Source organism: Temnothorax curvispinosus, unplaced genomic scaffold, assembly GCF_003070985.1.
Source record: "Temnothorax curvispinosus isolate PA1 unplaced genomic scaffold, ASM307098v1 QBEX01006128.1, whole genome shotgun sequence".
Classification (NCBI taxonomy): domain Eukaryota; kingdom Metazoa; phylum Arthropoda; class Insecta; order Hymenoptera; family Formicidae; genus Temnothorax; species Temnothorax curvispinosus.
This window is the reverse complement of record NW_020215908.1, coordinates 99,366-114,058: the sequence shown is the minus strand read 5'-3', so window position 1 is coordinate 114,058 and position 14,693 is coordinate 99,366. Positions and strand designations below refer to the sequence as shown.

The following is a 14,693-nucleotide window of genomic DNA, read 5'->3' as shown; positions in this document are numbered from 1 at the left end:
AAATAAAACTCAAATTCTCTCGCGAATTGCGCGTATCGGTATAAAGTTCCAAAAGGTCCGCAGGTCGATTTCTATTTCCCTCAATCAGCATTTATCCCTTCCCGTTTGTATCTCGTAATTTGCAACATCTTTATCGCGCGATAACGGGGTTCCACGAGACGACCACAATCCCACAGCGAACGGCGGGGAGTAACAGTCCCGTCGACCATCTCACATTGTCTCCGTTTTCACAGATTCCCTCACAATCCTCCGTCGTTCTTCCGCCCACCGTCGTTATTCCCCGCTTTCCCCACTCACTCTCTCATTCTCTCTCTCTCTCTCTCTCTCTCTCGCTCCGTTCGTTCTGGCGTCGCGACGGAGGAAGGACGGACGTGGCGTGCCGTGCTGTGCCGAACGAGGACCAGCGCAGCACAGAGCAGCTGGAACGTCAGAGTGCCCTCCGACTTCGTCGCGTACACATCCCTCCCTGCTGGAGATCGCGCGGCTACCATCGCGGCGCCGGCGACGTGTTGCGAATCGCGTTACGCGATCGTACGCATATACGCGAGGCGGGAACAAGGCGGTACGGTAACCCATACGTCTCCTCTCTCCATTTATCCGTCTATCGCTCGCCCGGTGGATACGGTTGATGTGATACTGCGACTGTCCGAGAAAGCCCGCTCGCTTTCGCAGTCACGAAGGGGGGTCGAAACGGAAATTGAAAACGACGGTGCAGCAATCCAACCGACGGATCGGAGGGGAGAGAAACTGAACTTCATTCCGCGCGGAATTGCCGGAGCTCGCCTTCGAGTTTCTCTCGATTACATCGCCACGGTATTTCTATCCCGTATCTCCGGGAATTATCTCCGAAGAACCGTCGGCGGAAACGTCCGGTTTGATTATTGGGGATTTTACTACGAGGGTCCGGCGAGGGGACACCCTCCGGAAAAACTATCCTCTTTCCAGGATCTCATCCACGGGAGAAGCTCCGCGCAATCGTTCGTAGGGTTTCGAAGCTATCGCTACATGTCAACGGCGACCCTTGTCGCGTCGCTCGATATAATCGTTCGACAGGTGAAGGAGGAATCTCCGGTGAAGTGACACAACACACTTTAGGGGTTTTCTCAAATAAAGAGCCGAAGATTTTCACGCATACAGTCGAGAAACAGTCGTCGACTTAGGATGGACATCTGGAAGAAGCGACGCTCGTAAAGTTTTCGGTGTTGGTTCGCCACGTACTCCTCTGATACTCCGATTTTCCCTGTAAGCCGCGGGCGAGTCTGAAGAAAACTGAAGTGCTTGGAAGCGGTGAGAGATCGCGAGAGATCGAGCACGATGCGCTGAAGGAGCGTTGATTATCGCGGGTCAAAAGCGGGGCGGCCTATAGGCGCGCTGGACATTAAGTTAAATCGCTTCGGCATCGAGAACGGGACGGGCAGCTAGTGTAATAGTGATAAGGCGCAGGCAAGTGAGCGAGAGAGAGCGAGAGAGAGAATTGGACAGAGCGGAATCGCGTGACCTGGTCAACTCGGCGATCACGACTGTGATATCGCTATGCCGCGAAGAAGCGTTTTACATTTTCAATAAAAAGAAAGGAGCATAAGGACTGAAGCATAACGTGACTCACGAGAAGAGAAGAGAATAATACTCGAGTCACTTTGAAATATCATTCGACGGGGGCGATGAAAGAATACGAAAGTGAGGAGCACCCGTAGAAATCTCTTTTGAAACGCATTACGGGATCGATGATAACGGTGATAGAATTGAACAGATGTAACTGAAGCACTCGCGTGAAAGGGCAACGTACATACGCGCGCGTAAGTAGAGACGTCCAAATCGGTAGGAAAAAGTGAGAGCTCTGACGTCCGTGCGGTGCGGAAGCCGTTGTTTAATTGCCCGTCGTAAGTGGGCTTTGTAAGGCTCGCGGTTAATTAGTTCGGGATCTAACGTGAACACGATGAAGTGGTGCGTGTTGGTGTTGGTATTCGCCGGTCTGACTAGGGGCGATAATGCCATCGATACGAAGATCTTCAATTGTCCAGAACTCAATGCTCAAGATGAAATGGACCTCGACAAGGTACGTGCGCTGCCATTCTCACTGCTCGCTATCGTTTCGCAAACACGGTAGAAATAACAGAGTGCGGGGTGAAAATAAGTATTTGCGCGCCCCGTCTCCCGCTTGGGATAATTTTACAGGAAGAAATACATTACACCGCGTGAAATGGCTCCATCAGAGTACGTTGTTTCAATTTGTACATTGAAAATAGAGCACGCCGCGCGGCAAAATGCTTCTTCTTTACGTAAAATTATCCCGGGGAGGACGGTGTGCGAATACCTTCTGATTCTTTGTAATTTTTAATATTCTCCTGCAGTACAGTTATATAATTACAGGCTTTTTTCTCTTCTACGGGTCTGTTGTAAATTTAACTTATCCTCGACACTTGTCAGAGATACGCAGCGTTTGGAGAACGCGCGAGGGCACGAAAAAAGATGATAATTACGGAAGATCCGTGTTTTCTTTGCGACATGTAATAACATTAGTCCGGTTGTTACAGATACATAATATGGCGTTCGAATAAAATGTCTCGGCAACGGAATAATATATCAGACTTTTAATATGTTCGCCGTCACGAGCATTACCCGATGCCCGCCGATAATTCACCGGTGCGTCATAAGCATCACTCGTGGCGGCCAGGCATGCATTTGCCTTAATATAACTTTCGCCGCAAATATCGGACAAGAAAAATGTCGTTGTACGAACGCGCCATTACTTTCGCGATATTAGACACGCGTGTAATTGAAATTTGTCAACGTGATTTCACGTACTGCTGCGCGACACATTGATTTCACATTAATTAATTATTTTGTTTAATTTTCACCTCTCATTAAATAAGGATAAACTCTATTAATATTATATCGCCGTGCCAATTTGCCCTAGTCTGACACGTGCGTTTCATGCATGATTAAACGCGTCATAAATGTGACTAAATTATTCATAAACATTATATTGGCCGCTCGTGAGAATTTAAACTGTGTAATCGAAAATGCGAAAATAAGCCCCTTTTAATCAATCATCAGAAAATACAGAAAACTTGAAACCACAGTTTGCAATAAATCGGATACGCCGATCCAAATATATCGGGCCTGATAAATGTAGTGTTAATAATAAACAAGTGAAAATACCGTACATGATACACAATCAGATTACAAGGGAAACGTTGTAATCGGACAGGACTGGATCCTGATTGCCTATAATAATATTTTAATTATGTGAATGTGCCATTCTAGCTTTGGTTAGGACTGCGTTATGTCCGAAAGTAACGGCGCGTGGTTTGCCAAGGCGAGGAATTGCACTTAAAATTCAAAAATATTATTATAGACAATCAAGATCCAGTCCTGACCGCGCGATTACGGTGTTTCCCTTGTAATTTGATTGTGTAATATTAATAATGGGAGTATCGTTTTTAAAGTAACATTTGTTCTATCAGTGAAAAAATAATAACCGTAATATATAAACGAAGGAAGAAAACAAAAGAGTCGTCGAAAAAAAGACTCGTTAAACTCAGTGATATTTAGCTTCAAACGGGAACCTTTGTGTTACATTCAAGCGTATGTACAGAGCCCAACCCAATTTGCTTTGGCTACAGATTTTACATCTAAACTAAAAGAGGCGGGAAGAACGATGTTCGTTTTAACGTCAAAGCATCGATATTTATCGTACAAGCGAACGAAAATTAAGAACACAGGTGAATTAAGTTTTCAAAGCATAATAAACGTGTTTCACATTTAAAAGTTTAAATGTGGTTTTTATATAGCTAACAGATTTTTTAATCTGATCAGTCGAGTCTTTGTTCGTTAAATATGCATTTTAAAGACATTCTAAAAAGAAAATCGGAAAACGCTAATCTTGTTACCGTATCGTTCGTATGCGTGATGTATATGTTCGCGCACTGTATATATGCATGTACGTGCAACATGGCACGTCCATTGATTAAACCAGATTTAACAGGCGCTGTGTGTCATGGCCTCAAAAAGCAGGTCAACCATTTCTTCCTTAACGAAAAAAACTACCGAAATTTATTTCACCAGTTAATGGACGTATGCAAATTTGCATTTTTGTAGTACACGAAATGCCACTTTTAGCTCAAAAAGTTGCGCAACTATTTTTGAACTAATAAAAGCGACTTACGTGATTAAACAGACCGAAATTCGCGAGCGCGAACTAACGAGTTCCTAATACCACGAAATCACGACGGACGTAAAAATAATAGTTTTTTTAAATCACCTTTTTTTTCAGCGCGGTGTATACAGCTGTATACAATTGGTGTTACAATTGAACGGTACAATCGTTATGGACGAACCGCATAATGGTTCGCAGTTGGGCGCAGCTTAAAGTATCGTTAATTCAAAACAATTACGAGTTCCCGGCACGCTGCCTCTATGAAGTTGTCGAGCCGCTCCGGCTTATGTAGTTACATACGGAGTGCATTAAGTGCCGGTCATAATTTATAAACGAGCGCGTCCAAGACTTGTAATTCCAATCCCACGAGATTAGCCGTACACGTAATAAATGAGCCACTTTTTACCGCGCGCATAATTCTCTGATGCAGCGATACGCAGCGAGAACACGTCGCTACAACGCCACTAAGAAAAAAAATGTTAAATATACGTCATGCCAGCCGATCAGCTCGAATACAAGATTATCAAGTTGAGAAGTACTCAAATTCGAATTATTACGAGTATTTCTATTTGATGGAACTATGCAATTCGTTGGTCGAAATACCAATGTCTCGTAATATTCGACATGTATGGATCTCGATACATCAGATTCTTTTTGGGCACACGATGCGTGAAATTATTAAAGTCGCGCTGACTTAGAACATCACGCAGGGTGCATTAAGTGGTCGTTATGAATTAAATCGTCGTGTTCAAGAGCCGTTATTTCAATGGAACAAGGTTACCCGTACGCTAATGTGGCTAGGTGCTGCGCTTTCTGAGTATTCGATACAACAGCGGCGATCAATAATAAAGCACATATAATTCTAACACATGTTAAACGTTTATCTAAGAAAATAGATTATAATTTTAGTTAAAATATTCTTAATTGTGCATATATTTTATTTATATACTTAAGTTTATTGAACCTTTCCGTGCAAAAATCGCTTGGATTATTTTTAGAATCTTAAATAGTTGATTCTGCAACGTCAGAAACTTTAATAAAATGTTCTTATGATTTAAATTTAATGAGTTAGAACTTTATTTTCTCATCAGTGCCACGCCAAAGCTAATTACTGAATTTTCTTGGAAATTTGTATACCAAAGTGATATTAAGTTGATTATCTCTACATTATTGGACTTAATTTCTTAGGAATGCTTTGACATTGGACGATATTTTTATCCACATACGAAGCTTAAATTAAATAAGTTTGACTTAATTTTTTAACGAATTCCACTAAACTCCGTAAATTATTTACGTAAGCATAAATAAAGTCATAGTCAAACTTAAAAGAACGTCTGCAAAGAATAATGTATTTAGCTCTTGTTTTAAAAGATATAAGGGCTCGTATTCTGAACGCACTTTTTTCGATAAATGCGTGCATTTAGAATGTGGGCCAAAGTGTTCATATAAAATTGCAGCAATTTTTTTCACACTTTTTAACCTTTTTTCTGTAGCAATTATATCGACACGAATTTATTTTATTTCGTTGTTGCGTGCTACCAATTTTCAAACAAACGTGATTGTGAGTTCAATTACTTTGGTTGGTTCCCTTCCCTTGATACCACGGTTACAACCGTGCTTGATACAAATGAAAGAGAGAGAGAAAGAGAATGAAGCAAGCGGCAATTGCGGAGATGTATCTTGAATGTGTATAATATACACATTCATGGATGGAACCTTAACAGAATTTTCCTCCCTGCGTATTTCATAAACTATTTTATCAACTTCGTTTCAATGCAGCGTCGAGTTAACGTCCAAAAGGTTATCCTTTCCTACATCTTTTTCCACATCCTCCACACGAACTGGACTTACGTTATATCATGATATACTATCAAGGCCCCCATCGTGCAGCGAGCTTTCGAGATTTCTCTCTTCGTCCTTCAACCAGGGCTCCTACATGAACTGCGTCCTACAGCCGTGCAATGAGCCAAGAAAAGAAGTCCAAATCTATAGGAGTAGAAAAATAATATCTATATTTGAGAAAAGCGGAAGGATGTAGAGAGAGAGAGAGAGAGAGAGGGAGAAAAAGAAAGAAAGAGAGAAGGTTCGCGGAAAAACATTGGAATAGTTTCGAGTGGGTCGTGTTTTATAGCCAAATAAATCACATTTTTGTTTCTTTAATCTATGGCAGGAAGCCAATAGTTGCTATAAAGATAAAAATCAATGGTCAGGCGATAAGAAAGGATTGATACAATTATAAATCAAAACTTTAGAATTCTATATAAATACCTCTTTCATTTTATAATATAAATAAAATGCTCGTCAATTCGCGGATTTACGAAAACGTATAATTTCCATCGCGAACAATTAACTCTAATTGTAAGTACCTGTTTTTAGATTTAGAAGATCGTTTGTCAGTATATATTTTCAGAAAAAGAAGCGTCTAATGATTCTTTCCGTGAAACGTAATTCGTTATTATCGCGGAGTTGCGCCTGTATTTCGGGGCAGCCGCTCTATAGAAAATAGCATGAAATAAGCTGTTCCTGTAAATGGTTCGTCTGTCACGCGTTGAGAGCGAGCGAAACGGCAAACTGCATCTGCGGCGCTTTCATCTGCAACCGCATCGTAACGGCGAACGCAAAATCGCTGCCACGGCAGGCGTTATCTTGTAAAAAAAAAAAGAAAAAAAAAAGAAGGAACTTTCTTCCGCGCTTTCCGTTGAAAAGGCTTTCGGTGTAAGTTTTCGCGGCAGACAATAAACCACGGCCATTTTTCATTGTGCCGTTTGTATGGCGCATTGAGAGAAGGGTATTCACCGACGACATCGAAATTTATTTCCGGATTTATTCTTTAAACTTTTCGCATCAGTAATTAGCGTGGCTTAGAATTTATTGCGCAAGTAGCATCAGGTGTTTGCATCATAAGCAGCGAAATCGGGGAGATATTAAGGTGCAATCTCTCACGCCGGACGAGTTTTAACTTGGAAAAAAAAAAGAACGTCCTTAAATTCCATTTAAATATTAATTTCCAGTAACAAACCATTTCCATTTTCGGAAGCGAAAAATCGTTTCGAAATAAGGATTTTGCGCACGACAGCTCACGAAAGCGCCCGGTTACTTCGTGACGTGACTTCGCGGAGAATTTTCTTTCCAAAATTAATCTGAAGTTCAAAATGTCATGAGTCCCCGAGTCGCCGGCTTGTACGTCTTTCCGGCTGGCGGACGTACGGACGTGCCGGTGCATGGAACGCGGATTAGTGTACGTGTGCGAGCTGATAATAGTGTGCAAATATAATATAACGTCGCGACATATATCGTATGATATGTGTCACAGCGCGCGGAACGAGCAGAATCGTGGCCGTTCGTCTGTCGTCGTTCCTTCAGAAATTCCCCCGTGTCTCGGTTCGCAACCCCGAACGAGAACGCGAATCCCTATCTTTGGTTATATAATCTTCGATTAATCACGCGCTTCCGTTCCCGAAAGTATCCGTTACCATAGGGTGCGAGACAATCACGGCCCGTCGAAATGTTTATCCGTCGTTTTCGCGCAATCTCGCGCCGCTTTGTGAGGGAGCGAATATCTCGGGAGCGAGACTTGTTCGCGCGGCCTCGGAAATTTCATAAAGCGCCCGGCGCTCTCCGCTCTCTTCCATTTATTTATGGAAATCCCCTTTCTAATGCGGCCCGGGGGATCTGAAACTTCGCTCGATCTCGCGTGCTTCGCCCGGTCGCGTATACGGGCGGGGGGAAAGCCTTTTTGCCTCTTGACGTGCGCCTTTCCACGCGGCCAATTTGACTAACGTTTCGTAAACTTGAAAAGACCCGCTCTCGTTCAACGGCGAGAGACGACGACAAGGGCGGTAGATCGCGTCTGGCGAGGCCGAAAAGCTTTCTTCCGCACATATCGTTTCCATTTCGTCGCAACGACGGGGTCACGTAAGCCGGTTACGCGAAAGTCTGCGTACTGAATATAAATTATAGCAACAGCGACGTAGAGACGGCTTATGGGCAAGCTGTTGCAGTGCAAAACGCCCGCGCCGCCCACCCCCTCTGCTTTGTACAGCGACGCATGCATTTGCACTTCCGAGGGATGGGAGGGGAAAGGGAAAGAAGGGAGCGAACTTTCTCTTTCGGCCCATATCCCGTATCTGCAGAACTTCTGGGAACGAATCCTTCGTCTCGAGCAAACCCTTTGAAGTTTGAATACGTATTTCAACTCTGTTCGGTTAAATAACTGTGGATTGTCGTGTATTCTCTAAAGTTTACTTGAGCTTAAAGCTCGTGAATTCATGTAAAAATATGCACATCGCAGATCTCCATTATAAACTTCGCGTATATACAAATTTCACGTAAAACCTCCGGTCTTATCGATAATTCATCGAAAATTTCCGTCTCTGAATAAAGAGGAATAAGCTTCGACTCCGTGCTGTGTATTTAAAATAAGTTAGATGTGTAAATCTAGATGTTCCACGTAATGAAGGTGTCATTTATCTCAAAGGAAGGTACCTCCGCGATGATAAACGATCCCCTGTCACATGGTACACACGATGAAACGTAACAGACAGTTTCTCGTTAGTTAAACATCAAAACCCTTCGTCGCTTTTATTATTAATAAAGCCTTCGTGCGCGCGATACACAATTCTCGCGCCATTCTATTCCCGCCATTCGCCTTTCCGGCTTGTCTATCAACCTGGAAGAAGCTTTTTACGACGCACTCTCGAAAAGCGACGCTGGTAATCCGCTTCCGCTTCGGAGAGGCGCAGCCACTGAAAGAACGCCGTGGAAAATCGGCGCGTCGTGTCGCGTCAGCAACCCGAAACTTTCGGGCGTACTCTTTACATCGCGGGCTTTCCAATTTTCCACCGCTATTAGCGATTAACATTAATTCCGTTGGAAATATACGAACTGAATGCAAAGCGACGCCGGGCACGCCGTCGCGGCCGGAATTACGGGCAAGCTGTTGCGGGCGTTGAATTGGTTCCAACAACGTGCCGGTGCACTCATAATTGCGAGCATGCCCCCGCGTTGGCAGTTTTCCACGAGGTGAAAAAGAGCCGGCCTATTTTCTCTCTCTCTCTCCCTCTTTTTCCGTGAAAAAAAAGCAACGCGATATCGTTTTTTCAGTTTTGGGTATATAACAACGTTTTCCTTCGTCAAAGGGTGCATCAGCTGATATCGAAAATGATCGTGCGCGCGCATGCAAAAAGGGCACGGTCGCAATAAACCGTCTGTCCAAATGCAAACGTCAAAGAGGGATAAAGTTATGGCACTCTGTATTATATCGTATGAAAATGTCTGCTGGTGTCAGATAATATAACGAATAATAACGGCAGCTGTGAAAATTATTGGCACTATCGGTATGTATATATCGTATTTCACTGTCGAAATCTACGACGCGACGACACGATCGGAATATATCCATCATGATAGATTTAAGTTATTTCAATCTTTCAGAGATTACACTGGTACGTTCACGGGGATTTACCTGGAAAAAGTCGCAATAAATCCTATGTTTAAACGTCTTATAGTATTATAAGATAAACGAGCGTTTACGAATCATGTTAAGATCCACATTTCGGACACAGAGTGACAACGTCGTCGTGTCTCGAGTTACGCGGAAGCTTGCATTTTCACGTCGTGTCACATGCATCTGTAACTGCATTCCAGGGAATTTTCCCCCATGAGAGAAGGAATCCGATCCTGTCCGCGCGCCATTTTGCGGAGTTCTTTAGACCTTCAACGGTTTAGCATGTTATTAAGCACGCGTGTCGCGTATTACAGGAGGCATAAATGCGACAATCTTACGAGAGTGGTTTAATATAGCAAGTATATTCTATTGAAACCCGTCACTCTCCTTTAATTTTAAATGGATTTTTATTGTCAGAATTTTAATATTTAAAACTTAGTTCTCAAGAAAAGATTTAAATTGTGTTAAGAGTGAGAGAACTGAAGCAAATACGTAAAACTTTTCTGCGGCACAGAAAGAGACGACCAATGTATAAACGAATATATAATTCCATATTCTATTACGTCATTTTTGTACAAGTTTTAAAATCGTAGAAATATGATCCATAGGATAGTCGTCTTCAAAATATAATTTTATCCCGATTTTAAAAAATCGTATTTCAATTTTAATTTTAATTTAAAATTGAAATGTGTAATTAGATATTTTTATTCTAGGAGTAAAACTAGTCTTCTATAGGTTTAATATAAAAAAAAATACATGTTTTAATGTAACTTTTGGTAAGTATAATTTTTATACTTTAATACGATTAGTTCCAAATAGTATTTAATGTATCAATAAATTTCCATGCAGCATTTATTGATACTAATACAGGATTATCTTATATATTAGGACTAACATATAGGATTACTCTGCATATTAGTTTAACATGAAGTATTACAGGATTACTGGATTACGGTGTTACGACCACCATATTGAGACAGCGAAAGTTTCTAATTTCGAACAACTTGATGTTCCCAATTTCGTCCTTCGAATTCGCCGTAACTTGTTCCTTGGTTCCATCAAGTGTGGTACACACCCGCACAAATCAAATTCCGATCGAATACATTTACCCGAATCAAACTCTGATTAAATGCGTTTGCAACTTAAAAGTGGCTAAACCTGCTCTACTTAACTTGCTATATGAGTTACAGAGTTACACTCATATATACTATATAACTATTTTAACGTATAACATTTCTCAACAACGTATTCCGTTTCATCATCCTCAGATTTTGTCGATTGACACCAGACAGCGAAATCTCTATGAATTTCTTTCTTTCTTTCAGTCTCGCTTTTTCAGAAAAGGTCAGATAAAACCAGAAATATTTTAGGATGCAATGTTTTGAGAATTTGTCACTTTGTGTTTTCCGTGATAAAAAAAATGTCAAACTCCTGTGATGTATCGGCGAATACAGACTTTAGTTAATACTTTACGAATATGTAAAATATTGTGTCATATATCTTTTATAATTATTATTTTACACCTAATATTTGAATAAACTACAATAACGTATCAGTATTTTCTTTAGAAATAAGATTAAAAATTAGAGTTCTATGTAATTAATAATTTTGTGGGAAATATAATTATTATATTACACACATTAAAATTATTTATATAAAATATGCCCTTTTACGCGATTATTTTCTTCAGAGTTTCTATGCATGCAATTAATATTTTTGCAAGAAATATCGTTGTCTTATCGGCCTTACAGAACTCGAATCCTACATGCTGCGGTGCGTTTTGTACACCGGTCCGCGATTAATCCTCTGGATTTACCCGTTCGAAGTTCGCCAAAAATATCCTCTCTCTACTACATATAGATTCGCGATACATTTACCCGGTCGAGCGAGCGAACGGATTAACATAAATTCTGTTTAAAAAGCATACGGCGAGCGTAAAGCAGCCGCGTTGCGTTCGTCCTTATGTAGAAGCCACCGCGACAACGCGTTCCTCCGTGAAATGGATACAACGGCCACCCCGATGTAACGCTCCGATGCATCGCCGCGGCCGCCGCGTCCGCGGGGTTCCCTTTTCGAGTCCGTGGAAAGGAATCCAATGTTTCCGTGCCACTGGGCGGAAATGCCCGCTTTTCTTTGTAGACCGGCGATTTACGATCGATCGGGATTGCGAGGAGATTTATTAGAGGACCTCCTCCCCGGTCGCACGCGACTTTGGATCCCGTCTCGACGCGTGTTCGCCGCGTTTGAATAAAAGCCCATGCCGCGATGAATCGATTGTCCGGAGACGGCCGTATATTTCACATAAAATATATCTTCACAATTACACTTACGATAACACGATCGTCGTCTCAATATTGTCGTACGATGTTCAATTTATAAGCCGTAGGCGACACGTCCGTTTAATTGTTTTTCAAACCTCGTTATGCTTTTACGTTATGTATGTTTTTACGTTGTGCTTTTATTTGCAGTTTCGGTAAATACCGTTACATCAGAATCCTTTATGCAGTACGCTATGGATATTTTCTAGCTGATAAAGACTATAATTATCGCGCGCATTACGTGGGAGGGAATTACGCGTACCTTGAGTCGAGGTCGCGTTCAATGGATAGATATCGAGGACGGCTGGATTGCGCGCGATCTGTTCGTCGTAACTATCTGCTCCGAACAAAGCGGGATACCGGGCGATTACTGCGAAATCTATTTTAAATTCGCTTTTAAAGCCGAGGAGAATCCAGGCAGTGGCTTTTCCCCGAGATTTATGACCGTCAGAGATCAGAGGAGAGCTACACTTTCGCGGATGTCTTCATTGGCGAGAGATTTTTTTTATCGGCCGTCTCTAAAGATAACTTTTTATGTATACGCTAATTAGAATGTGGCAATAAAACGTGATTATGTAAACGTGGTCCTGAAAGTCTTGTCAAAATTGATAATCTCACGCGTTTGTGCGGATAGTTAAATGCATATACTTTTAATAACGACTGATATCTCTTTGACACTATTATTGCAATATCCAATTCAATATTCAATTCAATATCTACAAACCGTAACAGTCCGTACGTTACGTCCGTAACAATTAAAGCAAATCTAACTTAATCTAGCATTTAATAGTATTGCGTAGCATGTTATTTGATTATTCAATAATCAAATATGTTAGCGCGATTATTTGATAAATTAATAACTACATGATAGGATTGCTTGAACATTTGCAATTATATGGCAACCAATATCAATATAAATTCATAATAATTTTAAAAAGAACAACGAAAATTACTTTGTATTTTATAATTTCGAGACACAATTGTTTCTGGTGAGATATTTTAAAAGCTTGTACGCGCGCAAAAGTTTTGTTAGGTAATAATATGTTCAGCGGGCAAGAACAAAAGCGCTCTATTGAATGAACTTTTATTTCCCGCGCCATTTGATACCCGCAGAAATAGTAGGTGCGTCACCGATCAGTTTGATGGACTCTCTTACATAATATGTATTGGGTGAATGATCGATCGCGCGGTAGCTGTCGAGTAGGAATCGAGGTCAGGAAGATGCTGCGAATATAAAACGATAGCAAATGTTCCGTGAAACTTCTGATTAGTCGTCCCGATGGCGTGCTTTCCGCGCACGCACAGGAAGAACGTTGAACAGGTAATTCACGGAGGCTAACGCGTTATACGTACGTAAGAGAAATGAGGTTGACGTGAAATGAAACGTGACGTAAAAAAAAAGCGAGAACTCTAACATTTGATTAACTTTTACTGCGAGACGGTATAAGTTTTGATCAAATTTCCTATAGCAGCACGTAAACGAGAAGGCTGCAGCTTCTTCTTCTTCTTCCTCTTCTTCTTCTTCTTGTATCTTGATTGGCAATCTGGTTATCGTCGATTCCAATTTGTGTCTCACTAAAAAGCGTATAACTAGAAATGTAAAGTTATAAGATATATTTAATACGATTAAATCTTCAAGTTTCGCAGCAGTTTACGAGGTTTACTAGAAATGGAATAGATATTCGCATTTTTCGTGTCAAGAATCGTGCAACATTTTATCTACTTTATGCGCGACATCAAAATTTCAGCAAAACCAGACAATCCTATTGTTTTCCGCCCGGTTAGATTTCATGAAGAATTGATGGGGACCTCCTCTCTCAGACAAAAGTGGGATAAGTTAGAAGATGGTATTTCGCATCGATTCCCTCGCGAGAGAGAGGGAGAGATTGAAAGAAAAAGAAAATCTTTTACGTAACAAGAAGCTAAGTTAAAACGCTATATACCTTTAGGTATATTATATAATTAATCAAATTATATAATTTTAAAATGTCTTTAATCTTACAAATTTAATTATAAATTTTTTCTATAATTAATAATAATTTTGATAACTTTGATATAAATTTGAGACTAATTGCATATTTTTCTCTTGCTGCCGTTGCGCGAAGGAATTACGTAATCGGTTGTCTGCAAGTGTATAAACCGCTTTTTCTCTCGCGCGGTTGAAGCCGCGTGGAAAAATCTGACGAGAGTCAATTCACGACGAACAGAGACGACGATTCGATAGTACAGAAACGAGCTCGCGATCCGTCGCAAGACCTGCACTTCGTCCGTATCTCTCTTACGTTAAGAAAGAAAGTTTTTCAACGTTTTCCAGACAGCGGTTAACTTGCTGCTGCGACAGGGTAAGAAACGTCCCCCTTTTTATCCCTAGCTCTCCATGCGGAGAGAGCGGCAGCGCAAAGCCCCTGCGATTCTTTCCCGATCGATCACGATCGACCCGGAAGTCCTACAGATGAACGGGCATTGCTTTTTGTTTCATCATCGTTTTAACACGCTCGTGCAAGTCGGTGTGTGAGAGGGAGAGTGTGTATGTGTATCTGTGTATGTGTGCGACGTATGAAAAAGAACATTTTATTATACCTTGGGGTAAAGCCTCTCGAGGCTATCCAGTATCATGATGCATGTACGCATTTACGGATATACAACGTGAAATTTACGTGGATAAAAATAATCATGCGATTACGGGATTTAAAAATGTAATAATCCGATAATATGTGATTATAGTATACTTCAGATGGAAAAAAGGGTTAGTAGTGAGAGACTGGCGTTA

The 14,693-nt window shown here is 41.3% G+C and overlaps 1 protein-coding gene across 1 annotated transcript in view; it reads left to right on the top strand.

The window, feature by feature from the left end:
* The first annotated feature begins 313 nt into the window (after positions 1 to 313).
* LOC112455487 overlaps positions 314 to 14,693 on the top strand; it is a 57,070-nt gene continuing 42,690 nt past the window's right edge. The window contains exon 1 of the mRNA XM_025017442.1: positions 314 to 2,056. Within this exon, the coding sequence (XP_024873210.1) occupies positions 1,937 to 2,056 (120 nt within the window). The 5' untranslated portion in view covers positions 314 to 1,936. The remainder of the gene's footprint in view (positions 2,057 to 14,693) is intronic.